This window comes from Talpa occidentalis, unplaced genomic scaffold (genome assembly GCF_014898055.3).
Source record: "Talpa occidentalis isolate TD23 unplaced genomic scaffold, MPIMG_talOcc4v2.1 talOcc4.2, whole genome shotgun sequence".
Classification (NCBI taxonomy): Eukaryota; Metazoa; Chordata; class Mammalia; order Eulipotyphla; family Talpidae; genus Talpa; species Talpa occidentalis.
Genome location: NW_023602073.1, coordinates 86,767,044 through 86,781,590, shown reverse-complemented (window position 1 = coordinate 86,781,590; position 14,547 = coordinate 86,767,044). Strand labels below are relative to the sequence as shown.

General features: G+C 30.9%; 1 protein-coding gene across 6 annotated transcripts in view; it reads right to left on the bottom strand.

Annotated features, from left to right (window-relative positions):
• Positions 1–14,547, bottom strand: part of SENP6 (SUMO specific peptidase 6) — an 88,415-nt gene that overhangs the window by 49,694 nt on the left and 24,174 nt on the right. For 4 of the 6 annotated variants that reach the window (XM_054698958.1, XM_037519985.2, XM_054698959.1 and 1 more), the window contains 3 exons: positions 12,193–12,335; positions 11,107–11,205; positions 6,742–6,762 (listed from right to left, as the gene is read on the bottom strand). In XM_054698958.1, the coding sequence (XP_054554933.1) occupies positions 6,742–6,762; positions 11,107–11,205; positions 12,193–12,218 (146 nt within the window). In that variant the 5' untranslated portion in view covers positions 12,219–12,335. The remainder of the gene's footprint in view (positions 1–6,741; positions 6,763–11,106; positions 11,206–12,192; positions 12,336–14,547) is intronic. The other 2 variants (XM_054698955.1, XM_054698957.1) reach the window with 2 other exon arrangements.

The window sequence follows — 14,547 nt, the reverse complement described above, 5'->3', positions numbered from 1 at the left end:
CAAATCAGCTTTTTCTATATAAAGTAAATAATCTGGAATGTTCTACTATTTAAAGATTAGAGAGCTTCAACTATAAAGTCCTTTTTAAAAAAATAAACAATTTTGGAATAATTTCAGATTTGCACAAGTTTAAGAGACAATTCAGAATTTGCTGATCTCTTCCCCAGTTTCTCCTAATGTTAACCTTTATTACTAACCGTATAAATGTAAAAAAGGAGCTAATGGTGGTATAATGTAGTTAAACACTAAGACTTTATTCAAATTTTACCATTTGGTTGTCTTATCTCCTTAGTCTATTTGTTTTTAGTCTTGCATGGTTGTTCATGCTGGAAGTATTGGTCCATTATTTTGCAGAAAACCCCTCAATCTGGGTCCAATGTTTTCTTCATGGTTAGGATGAAGTTGTGGGTATAAAGGTAGAATCTTAAGAGATAAAGTGCCCATCTCATCATGTCATATAACAGGAAAGACATGTCAATCTGATTGATCACTGGTGATGTTAACCTTAAGCATATGACTAGAGCATTGCCAGTTTTCTTCATTCTAAAGTAACTATTTTCCTTTTTTTTTTTTTAAAGATTTATTTTATTTATGCATACAAGAGCTGTGGTATAGGGTAGAGGTGTGTGTGTGGAGGGTGGAAGGGTTTGGGAGGATTCACCAGAGACAGAGTGGGGAGCAGAACAGGTTGACTGACTGAAATGCACTGCTGAGAGGAGCAGCAGGCAAGACAGGAGAGGTCTGCAGGGCCATATGGGTTAGCTCCCTGGCTGGGGATCAAATTCATGCTGCAGTGGCTGTTGATAGCTTCACAGTGCTGAGACTTAACCCCTTTTCCATTTCTGTACTCTATTTGCAATCAAGTCAGTAAGTCCAGTCACTAAGAGTTAAGTTCCACTTTTTTAAGTTTCACTTCTTATTACAAAATTTAGCTTTATATCAAAAGTGCTGTTCAATTCAAGAATGCTAGACTATTTAACAAGTGATGTACTTATTAAATCATTTCTCTACTACACTGATGCATTAAAATGTATTTTATACTTTAGGTTATAATCCAATTGTTTTTGAGTTCTGGCCCTTGGGAGCTCATTTAGTCGGTTCCTATGACAAGACTGCATTCTCTGATGTCACTTTTTATTGTGGCTAAACGTAACATTTATGAAAATATACATTCACTAATCTGCATATCACCTGCTAATCTGTATGCCATATGGGGGGATGGAAATTTCTCTATATGGTTTCAGTTTTAGTTTATTGTGCTGTTGAAGCAAGTACCCCTTTGTGTTTTTGAGTACCTGCCTGGTTTCAGGCACTACAATATGTTCTATTCTGAATCTGACCTAACCCATCCCTAGAATCAGCCTTTTTTCCACATACCTTTTTTAAGTAGTCTTGAAAACCAGGACCTGGGCTCTGGTTTGTTTTCATTTTAATGACAGCTTGTTTTTATTACTATTTCTATTGTTCTATCTGATCTCAAAAGAAGCAAATTTCTACTAAATCAAATGTAGTCATTTTACAGTAAAAATTCAATATTCCAAACTCATGAATCATTTCAGTTTTAAATGATCTCTCACAGTTGTCCTCTAGCCAAGAACTTCCTGCAAGAGCTTTAATCATTCAGTTGTTACTCTAAGACTAAACCCATTACAGAATGCGCTCCTTTACACTATTTAGGTTTCTAGTCCTTAATTTCATATTGTTTGTTATTCAAATTCTATGCATGCTTTTGTTTGTCTCTGGTGATTCTAAACACCTCTTTATTGACAAATTGCTTTTTTAAATCTGAGTCTTATAAACAGTATAGTATAGCTAGGTTTAACAACCAGCTTGTCTTTTATTAAATATACTCAATCTGATCACAATTATGATATTGACAGAGTTCATGTTTTCCTTCCCCCTTAATTTATTAGTTGCTTTTTAAAATCTTATATTCATTATTATTTCACTTTGTTTCCTCTTTCCCCCATTTCACTAGTTTAAATAATCACTATTTGTTTTCCTGCTAGATTTAAATAAATGAGGTTACCATCCCTCATCAACCCTTATTCTACCAGCATATTTCTGCTCATTCACAGGTTATCTAAATTCCAGCTATTCCCTCATCAAGTCTATCGTAGCCCTAATGGAAAGATCTTTAAAATCCATTTACTTTCCTGCTATACCCATCCCAACACTTTTACTCCATGTAAGGTCTTAAGATTCCTTTTACTTCTGTCTTTCTACCTTTCCAACTCTTATATTTGCCTAGTTTTTGAATACGCATTCACAAACTATAAGTGATTTCCCTTCTATGTGGAAAGTGGAGCATGCTTATTAGCCTTAATTGATTGTCACTCAATTAAATTTTTAATTATGCCAAATTATAAATCACATGCAAAAGATTACTATTTTTACAAATCTCAAAGATTTACCAGTTAATAATACTTCCCTACCTAATAAACTAAGGTCCTAGCTGACTTCAGCAAACCCACCTGGTAACCTGGTAACATTTTCCCTTTTGCTCCTCAGTCAAGCTCACTGTAGGTCATGGCTTGAATTTTTCCATTCTTTGAACTTGCCAAACTCAGTTCTGCATTAAATCTCAGAACCACCTCTTCCTTATCTGGAAAAGCCCTCTCTATTAGGACCATAGCATGGCTGATACTTCATTTAATCTTTGATTAAATGTTAGCTTCATAGTAAAGAGTTTCTCTGAATATGCAATCTAAAGAAACCATATTGTCTATCACATCATCCAATTATTCACAGTTTATTATTTCACGTGTTATTATCAGCATGCCCAACAAAATGTATACTGAAGGAATAGTGGAATCTTGTCTATTTTATTATTGTATCCTTATGTCTAGAACATAGCAGGCACTTGAAAAATACTTGGAATGAATAGACATGTATCTAAAAGGCAGTATGTAAATGTAGATTGATATATATGTATCAGGTCAAATTAATTATAAATATTCATACACAAGAAAGATGTCAAAACTGAACTACTGATCACATGCAAAGCCATTACACAGTAATCCAAAATATTAATTTGTCGGCCTACGTACAAACATAATTTGGGCATTTGAAAGTCACTGTAAGCTTGTTTATATTTACTGACTGCACAGGCTGGTTGGAAATTAAATATACTTGGACACTTCAGTCTGTTAGCCATTCTCCTAGTCTTTTAATAGTATTTCCATATCTAACTTTTTCTTCATAATGTGTTCTTTTTTGGTGGCAACACAAGTCATTACTCTCTTCTAAGCTTATCCTTCTTTAAGAGCAAAAGTATCTTGCTCTTCTCAAAATTTACTATTCTAAATGAACTTAGAATCAATTTGTCAAATTTCTTAAAATAACAATGAAGTCACTGAGATTTGGAGTAGAATTGCATAAACTTACATTAAGGAACAATGGGATCGAACAACCAAATAGTATCATAATCTCACAATAAACTTCAGATTAGGTTTTTGTGATATATTTACAAAGGATTTCCACATTACTAACTTTATTACTTGGTATTTAATTTTAGTTTGAACTGTGAAATTTTGATCTTCTACTCACCTGATTATAGATGAATGATGGAAACTTCATTCATACTACTTAACTAGTTTGGTAGCTGATCCTCTTGCTCAAGTCTTATTCTAAGGTTTCAGATAACTCATAATTCCAAAGAAGATAGTATCATCTGAATATAATTTTATTTTCAGATACCTTATGATACTATTATAAAATAGTATTATCTCTCTGTAAAACAATTTTGCAGTACTTATCAAGAGCATTAACAGCATTTGTAATCAAGCCCAAAGAATCCTTTCCCAGAGATTTATCTTGAGATGAATTTAGAGATCTATGTACCAAGTTGTTCACTAGTGTTGTACCTAAGTACAATAGTGAATAACAACCAGAAATGGGATAATGAAAGGTAAATAATTATGTATATCTGCAGGACAAATTATTATGCAATCACTAAAAATAAGTTTTAAAAGTCAATTTGGAAAAATGCTCATACCATACTGTTAGACAAAAATTCAAAATATGCAGCTGTGTATATTATGATAACACATGTCATTAGATATATTAAAAAAGTACATTGGGGGGGGGATTGGTAAGAAATCACCATGAACCTAATAATGTAATGTTTTATTTTGAACTCTTAAAAAAATTTTAAAAATCTTCAATTATAATATTTGCCCTTTCAAACACACCCATTAAGTAAAGTTTTAGTATTTCATATATGTTGTTCTAAATACTCTTTTTACCTTTTTTTAACCTTTGTACCTTTTATTGTTTCAAGTCACTATAATGCGCACTTAATTTTTACACAAAAAATACTAAAAATTTCATTTGAAAATATTTTTTGCCTTTCAGATTCATAATTAGTTAACCAATTCTTACTTAGGAAGAAAAAATATATACAGTTCTAATACCAGCTTAAATACTCTATGTTGCTAGTACTACCACCTATGTACACTTCATTCACAACCTCTGTTCATGAGTCAGAAAGGAATCAAGAAACATTCATTCAAGTTGTCAAAGTCACTTACAACACAGAGAAATGGTGGCAAACATTTTAAGTTTGCAGGCTCTGGATCTTAATACTGTTATTTATTTATTCCAGTGTGGTTTTAAACTTAAAATATACCTCATTGTGCTCAGTATATATAGTATAAATAGAAAAAACCCTAGAAAAGATTAACTTTTCACAACTACCTAAATTTTGTTTATTAAATAAAACATTCTCTTTTAAGTGTTTTAGTCCAGAGAATTACAGTCCCTCATGTATGAAAGGATAAATATGGAGGCTCTCTTATCACTCCTTAAAAGAAAAAAAAAATGTGTCTAAATGCTCTCTAGAGGTGAGGAAGCGCCTTATATGGAAAAAATTTACAAAGCTAAATTTATTGATGTAAGGTTCTTCCCAGTTTATCTCAGATAAACATAAACTAAATTTAGGTAAGAATCTAAAGGATTAATGGATTAAATTCAAACTAATAGTGACACAGGTGCTGAATAAAGCACTCAAATATATTTATTACAAGGTCTTTCATAAATAGCTGCTGCTTAATTATCCAGTCCCTGGTGATACTCTTACTAAAAAGACAGAGTTTCATTATCACTATTATGTAAAGTTCAGTTTTTACACTGTATAAATTAGTTTTAAATAATTAATTGCAACTATTCTTCTCAAACCTTTAAAACTGGGCAAATTAATACATTCCCATTTTAGAGTACATTATGTGCCTACTGGAAATGCTGGTTACATAAGTCTAAATCTTCTGGTTCCTATTCCAGTATTATCCAACAAGAATGTAAAGTCTAAGAGGACAGGGATTTCTGTCTGCTCCTAGAAGAGTGCCTGGCACAGAGTTGTTGAAGTTTTAGCTAAATTTATCAGTGAATAAATTTCCACTCAAGAAACATGTAGAAGAAGCCAAAGTAGTGTCATAAACCTTTGAAAGAGAATAAAAGAATCATCTTTATATAAATCTGGCAATACAACCTGCTTACATTTTATCTTCCATAGCCTATGACTGATTTGGACAAAAGAGTTTCAAATGTGACTGTATTAAAAGTAATTTTACATATACCAATTTTACTTAAAACATCTTATCCAATGGGCTTTCAAAAAAACAGGTCACTTACAAGTTAAAAATTTTAATGATATGATTGTTCTATATCTAAAAAGAATTAAAGATTTACTTCAAGAAAAAACTGACACAATGGGAAAATACTTCCTTTTTCCCAGGAGATAGGTAGTCAAATATCTGTACAACCCATTCATTTAAAACATGTAGATCTGTGAAGTATAAAAGAATTACAAAATATGAAAATCTTTGCTAACAGAATCATCTTTGTATTTCAGAAAGTTGGTGTTCATGAAGATGGAATATATCTATATATATGCATTCAAAAAAACATTGCAAGTTGTCTTCTTTGCCCTCCTCTATACCTTTGAAGAAAATTACAGAGTTGATGCCAAGCACTGCTAACCTATTGGAGGGGTGGGACAGGAAATGTTTCATAAAAGGCTTTTTGAGAATCTCACAAAAACAACAAAAAAGATAAGCTCAAGCATAAACAATTCTATACACATATACTGAGAAGAAAGGTTTTCTTGTGGACATTTGCTACAGAACAATTACAACCATTTCACTACTCAAAGAAGTGTGTAATCTTAAAACCTGTTTCTATGATATTTACATTATTCAACATTTCTGTTAAAGGACTATGTGTCTGTCAGTGTTATATAAAGGGAACAAAGGGTGATCATAAAATTCTGGGACATTTTTTGGTCAGAATAGAAATACATTGGATATTTACGGTTTTAACTCCAACTTTAAGGTATTCTAATTTTTAGAAATTCCATTTTTCTCCTCACTCTACTGAAGTTTGAAAACAAAAGTATTATCACTGAAAAATAACAAGATTTTGATGTGATTGAGAGCAATTTCACTAGAAAGGCAATGAAATATTTTTATCTTTAAAAGGAAAATAGGTACATATCAGTATAAATATATAATAGCCATTTTATACTTATATATAATTCATGTTACATTTAATGTAACCACTAATGGAAAAATTTGTATTAAAAATTATACTGAAACACCACCCACATAAATCAAATACCATGTAATGCTACTAGTAAGTTTGTTTTTATTAAAATAGTAAGTATTAATGATGAACTCTAAATTCCATGGCTATTTTTCCAAGCATATAATCTGTTATTTTACTGCTATATCATATTAAGCTTACCTTTCCTTTTGGTCCACACTGCTTAAAACATGAAAAAGAAAAAAAATGTAAGAGGCAAGACCCCATTTTTGATAATCATTGTAGCTTTAGTAACTGTAGGTAATAAGGCAAAACTGTGATTAATTTTTTTACACACATTATATGCTATATACTATGCTTTTACTCTTGTCAGATATATATAAAATTGCTTTTCAATTTTTGTCAACACATAGATTAAACAATTCTTGAAAGCTTTACTTAACCATCAAAATTCAAGGATTTATGTTACTTTAGAATATAGTCTTTAAACAGTAATACAATTTCCAGAAATTATAGCATTTCTTAGTAGTCCCAATCCTGTCACTGAGTGATTACTTATTAGTAAGAAAAAAATTCTTTTTTTTTTAGTGGAAACTGTTGTATAAGTTTTTGATTAAATACATTATACTGGACTGTGAAATAAGGAAAGGTCTGTGACTTAAAACCATGGTCTCTAACTAAAAGTTCAATACATAAAAGATCACCCTTCTCCAGTGACCATGGAAAATCTAAAAAGCTAGCAACATAAATTACTAAAGAGTAAAATTACAAAAAGCCTCAACTTAGAACAAATTCCAGAATTATTCCTCTTTAGTAGAAATTAAATATTCAGAACTGTAAACAAAACATAGCTTACAAAATCCCCAAGTCTCCATATTAATGCTTGCATTCCTATTGTGTAGACTATTTATGTAAAAATATCAATTTAATCCTAGCAAATTAAGAAAACAGAGGTACCAAGCAAAAAGCTGAACAGTTTTTTAAATCACAAAAAGAAAAAAGAAATATAGCAACTTGGTTTTATATAAACAATTCTGAAAAGAACTACTTATTATTTAAAACATCTCAAAATATAAATTTACATAAATACTATATTTGAAATTATACCTACTATAAAAAAAGGAATAGTCTATAAAATAAATTTATACTGGATAAATGACAGGAAAATGAGGGATCATCACACTCCATTTTTTAAAGTGAAAAAATATATAAACATAAAACTTTAAATATAGGTTGTCTTTTATTAATTTCTTATGGAGTTAACATCTTTAGGAAAAGTAAAATGAAAACTAAAAGTAAGACACTACTAACTAAAATAGCTATTTCTAACTTGATCCACATGTTGTGCCTAAAAAGTGAAAAAACTTTAGGATTCTCTTGTCTTATAAACTCACCTGTATAGGGTAAAGGAAAGAGGAAGAGAGAGAGAGTAACAGTAGAAGAAACAGGTTTGGTTCTCTCCGACAAACCAAGGGAGTTAGGAGAAAAACAAAAGACAAATATACGTATGTATGTATGTATGTGTTCATACATATACACATACCCATGCTTATTTTTCTTATCCTTGAGAAAAATGTAATTATGTTACCTAATTTATAAAAGTCATTGCACCTTTACTAGATTTTTCAGTATGTGCTTATTAACAAGTCCTGCCCTAAAGGATTTATATATTTTTTTAAAGATGGGAAGAAAAGCCATATTAGTAATGTAGGACTTTGTAAAATTGTCAGCTTACATTCTTGTTGGACTATTTCATTCTTGAACTAGTGCTGTACTAGTACTCTTAAAATTTTTTAATAAGGAAAAAAGATAGACTGATTCTGGTGTCCATAACCTGATTTATGACTTCAAAAACTATTTCAAAGTGGTGCTTTTCATTAATAATTAAGTCTTGCTTATTATTCCAGGAGCCCATTTTCCCACTTATGGATTATATGTGCTTTTGCTGATATTCAATTCCCCTATGGTCCTTACAAGTCTTTTCACTTATCCTTAATAGAAAAAAACAAAAACAAAAAATGAAAATGTAAATAAACCATAAACCACTAAAATGCACACTTTTTGCAAAAGTCTGATTAAAGTTAGGGATGGACATGGTATAGTTTTACATAGATTGTTAAATTTCTGCATTTTATTTTTCCCATACTAATACTATCCTCCTCCATCACTAATGGGATATAAACAATCTTTCTTTTAAAATGAATGATCATTGGGAATAGCAGTGAAAAAACAAAAACAGAAACCCTGGAATCTTAATTAGCTCCCAAACAGTGGCTAATCAGGTAAGATTCTTTAATAATGTTCATTCATTCCTTTTAGATTAAAAAGGTATGAAGTACTTGTTTCTACAGCTTATAGAAGAAATACAAGTTATTCAAAATTCGGGTCTGATTTATTTAAAACACAGTTTATTTCACATACTCCCAAAAATGACAAACCACGTTGTGTGAATTACCAGCTGAGGATGTTTCCTTTAAGTTCAAATTAAGAATTCAGAAAATAAGAAAACTTAGAGGTTTGAAATTGTGCCAACACTACACTAATTAAAACCAAAGGTTTGGTTAGCAATCACCTTAAGTTTTTTTTTTGTTTTTTTTTTTTAAATCTTTAAAGATGTAGTTCCTACTGCATGGAGTACCCTCTTCCAGATAGTATACTCAAAATTTCTGTTAATACTTTCTCTGTGAATTCTTCCCTTACTCCCTATTCTATAAACAGTACTACACATACTTTGTACATCTCTACTACAATACTTACCATGTAATCAATTGTTTACTACCCTTCTTAATTATCTTTAATATCTACCTTAACCAAACCAGAGCTTCAAAGCAGGATTTTGTCATATTCATCTTTGACTACTTTGTATCTCACCCATACATAGCACAAAATCACTCAGTATTTTTAAAGAAAGAAAAGTAGAAAAACTCAATTTCTTGTCTTTAAACTTCAAAATTTTTAAACGAAAATCATATTGCTCTAGGAATAAGAAAGTTTATTCTAATTAAGAAACAAGCATTAAATTATCTACCCTGGTGACTTGACATCACCATTTTCCTTGCTAACCTTGTCAAGTATTTTTCACTCAGGATTGTTTTTTTTAAGTACAATTCAGGGTATTTTTTAGAAAATAAAACCAACAACAATATTTTACTAGTAAATACCACTTCCTACTAACAGAATATAATTTTGTATGCAAATGAGCAATGATACAGAAGCAAAGTACAGTAAGTGTCAAAATCTAAAATAAAGTAAAACACAAACCAGTTTCTAGACTGGAACTGGCTTACCAATGAGGAAAGGATGGGTGAATAGGTCACAGTGCAAATATTTCCAAATTAATAGGAAATTTCCAAAGTAATTAATAATTTTAAGTGTAGAATATATCCCTTAACTTCATTGTAAATTATAAGTTAGCATTTCGACTTAGACCATATTTTCAGAAAATATAAGACAAATCTTTATCAGCAATTGATCTGTCAATGCAGTCTGTGTGAGAAACAATGTGTGAGTTGTTTCTTCTTCTTTCCTTCCCCAATTACTCTTATTTTTATTATTTATGCTTCATGTTTGTGCCTCAAATATACCAGAGCACATGATTTGTGTACTTTACAGTAGGATAAATCAATTTTTGTATAAATATCTTGTGTAACTATGATAATATACTTAAGCAAAAGAAAAGGTTTTCTTATCCTAAAGTATGAGACAGATTAAGGGTTTTTGAGTAGAAAATCTATGTAACAGCAGATCTACCTAAATATCAAATTTAGCAAGAAGTCAGGACACATTTTCTGAATAAGGAGCAGTCTAGATTGCCATGTTTTAAAACTGAAGAACTACATCTTTACACATAAGCCAAATTTTTAAATGTTATAAAAAATTTTATGCTATTCATAATGTAAGAAATAAAAAGATAACTGTTATTGGAGCCTGAGAATTTCTGATTTAACTGAAATTGACTTAGATGTAAAAATTCAACTAAAACTGCATAACTACCCCAAACCAATTATGGAAAACCTCAAAAGCATTTAAAAGATCAAGTTTTCCCCAACTATTATTTCCCTTACTTCAAAGTTCATACAGTACCTTCACAATCAATGAAAATATCCAAATCTCAAACATAAAATTATCTCAAACATTTAAAACTAGTCATGTAGTTTATTTTGATACTATGAATTCCTATATGCTTATTAAAAAATATGTAGTAACTAGTTTTATTCATCAGAACTAAATTATCAGGTGAAGATTTCTTGTCAAATATTGCTTTAAGATCAGTGTTGTACAATCAGTTTAACTAAAATAAAATACAACAGGAAGACTTTATTTTTAAAAGTCTATTTACATAATGTCATTTATTCAAAAGCAGATATAAAATAATAAAATTTTAGGACATGAATTATTTTGGAGACATGTGATAATCTCTATATAATGGAAACACAGCAAAGAACCACAAAAGAAAAAAACTGGTTAAAGTGGAAAAAAAAAAAAAAACCTATTAAAGAGGAAAATGTATATATTAAATATGTAGTATTTAGATATTAAACAAAGGCAAGTAGAATCTTTCCTTACCTTTGGGCTGCTGTTTTTATTGTTGGTAGAAGAGCATGCTGGAAACGTCTACCAAGAACCACAGCTCCAGAACATAATGATACAGTTTGTGTATTTTCACTGCAGATTTAAGACACAAAGATCAATGTGAACATGCGAAAATTACACATGCATGTACATAAAATCTGAGCAGAAACACACAAAACCTTTTCCATTAGGAAAATATGGATTTACTTATGAAAAAATCCAACTGCCCATGTTAAATTCTCTATTATGACTTCCCACTTCCTGAACTTGTTTCTGAAATGTTTCTAAACCAGTTCATGAAAGAAGATAAAAGTAGAACAGAAGCCAGGAATCCTAAATGAATGTACTGTACTATGTAAGATTTCCTATAAATTAACTCAAATATACTTTCTTTCCTCATAGGGATTAGCCACACAAAAAAAAGGCTTTTAAACCTTGAATGTTACAATGTTTTCTTATATGCCAAAATAAAGGTAAAACAGTATTTAAAAAAAACTACCATGAGTCCTAAATTCTACTTGTAATTCTGTTACTGACTAGACAGTTACTTAGTTTTTATGTACCTCAGCTATCTACCTACAAATTGGCAAAAAAGAAACTGAATAGTGATTTCCAACCTTATTTCAGGGAGATACAGCCCAATCTTAACAATGGCTTACCATAACAACTTCTATGAACAGTGATTATATATAGAAAGATCAGGAATAAGAAGTTCCTTGAACGTCCCTGATAAAATTCCTAAAGAAGACATGACCACTCCACTTTATGGTGCCTTCTACTTTTAGACTTGTCTCTGAGATTTTACTGACTGTATAAGTTTGTCTTAAGAAATTCCGGTCTACTTAGATTTTTCTTAAAACATTTTCATTCAGAACCAAGATATTACTACAATCAAATCTATGCAAGATTCAAAGCAAAGAATCCATATGCACACTATAGGACCATCCTACCTCTTGACCCTATTGACACATTGAAAAGACAGGTTTGAGCTACTGGCCCTAAAGGTCATTAGCTTTTGATGTCAAACCCTTTATTTATTTATTTTTTTTTGGGCAGAAATGCATGGTAAAACACCTATACCTCAATTTCTTATTGTTGCTCAACATGTTAAGTCCAATTGAGTTGCCTTTCAAAGATTTTGAACTGTCGGCTTTGTTTCGTCTTGTGCATGTTTTCCAGGGATCACCAGAACTAGTAGCAACAGTTTCAGATTGACGATTTAACTGTAAAAAAATCCATATATATTAGCGTCAATAAGCACCAATGTGGTAATTTATCAACAACTATTTAAAAATCATTTACCTAATAAGTAACAGTAGTGAAAATGTACCATTTTAGGGAGGGGAAAGGGAGATGGCAGTAACATGTAGCTAAAAATAATTTAGTATTTTCTAAGGATAACACAAATATGTAAGAACATGGGTATTTGTTATTTTCTTTTCATGCAATATCTGAAAAGAAAAAAATTAAAAACAATTTCCTCTCCTTAACAGCTTCTTGATACCTATACTTCAAATACATCCAAATGTGGCTATCAGTTGTTATTTCAATTTGTACAAGGTCTTTGGCCTTAGCATCAGTGTCCCTTTAAAAGAAGGGAAAACACCAAACCTTCATACCTTTATAGTTGCAAATGATAATATAATTGTATCAATACTAATCACTTTGGGGAAATCATAGCTGGACAACAGGATGGGTCTGTTTCTTTTCAACAAAGAAACCTACTTTTATTATATTCACTGCACAAGACATTTAAACACTGCATTCAGACTTACTAAGACAAATGTCCTCAGTTCTTAGTGAAAATTTCCCCAGAACATTTAAAATCATTCTTGTCTATTTTAATTTTATTTCTGAAAGAATAGTCTAATATTTTATTTTCTTTTGTCCTATTTTACAATAAAATACAGTCAAAAGAAGACAGCAATTTAGCTTTCCCCCAATTATCTTTATAAAAACCTACCTATTTCCTAAAAAAAATCTCTCTCACTATACTCTGCCAGCACCAATCTTGTTTTCAGGCATACATATCTACATTACATAGCTCCAAAAGATTTATTTTGACACACAGCTTATCGCTTCCTTCTCCTTAAGACATTACTTCTTAGTCTTTTACAGCCACATATTTAGATTCCCCTGCTTCTGGTAGATCAATTTTCCTTCCCTCTATTCTCTGAAAACAACAAGAAAAGCTGAACAGCAAAGCGCAGATTAAAAACAAAATATCTGTTGGAGGCATTTGAGGATTACCAAAGCAGGGAAGTTTAAGATCTCCCTGGACAAGAAAGGCAGAGAGATCTGAGCCCTTATTTTTCCCTCAGACATCTACTAATTCCAGACGTAGCTGAGAGGTTGAGAAACTAAGCTGTACTTCCAAAATAACCAGAGAACAAGGGAGACAAGAAGTGGCATCCAATCTACCAAGAACATAGGACCGCATAAAGACCTCAAAACTATAATAGCCCTCTAAAAAGACTGAATCCAGCTTTCAATCATCTCAGCTTCCACAAACTGACCAATGTGCCAGTTGATCATGATGTATACTAACTTGGAAAGTCAATGTCCTAGGTGACTGATACATAATCGTATCAAGAAAAATAAATATATCAATTAAAATAGATATATCATCAAGTCAAATTGCCTTAGCAGATTCCTTACTATTCTTATATTTTGAAGGTAACACACTGGGGGAGGGGAGGAATCACAGGAGAATCACAGGATGTAAATTTATAAAAAAAAATTCTCTTTTCATGCAATTAAATCCTGACACATTCCAACTACCAAAAAATTTAGAGAAAAACGCTGAATTAAAATACAACATATAAATTATTTTAGATGGCTGGCACACATTTACTTTTCTCTGCCTAATAATTTTTATTTCTCCATCATTTTATTTGTGTTCTTAACATGATAAGCTTACATAAAATTATTGAGGGATGTTAAGGTATAAGAAAAAACTGAGTCATTTATGGCTGACCATCTCAAAGATTATATTACCAATGTTAAAACGATATATTTAGTATAGAAGTTCCTGAAAACCTTTAATTCTCCTTCAAGTGTCCAACTCTTAATTAGTCAAGACAGTTATCTTGGTAATGCAAACATATTAGGAGGACTACTAACAACAGATTGGATCAGCACAAAACAATCACATGACTACAAAACCAAGTACAAATATGGTCTTACTGACGTCAGATAAAGAACTATAAATACATCATTATTTACAGGGGAAAACCAGTTTACATAAAGATGAAATTTAACACTGCATTTAATGATATGGTAGCTTTTTTAATGGATGGCTTGCTAGTATCACGCACTATGTGAATTATACTCATATTTATCATTCACTATGTGAATTATACTCTCATAATTATCAACCATTCCATAAATTGGAAAGTTATTAGCATAGAATATGAGAGTCTGAATGATTACCAT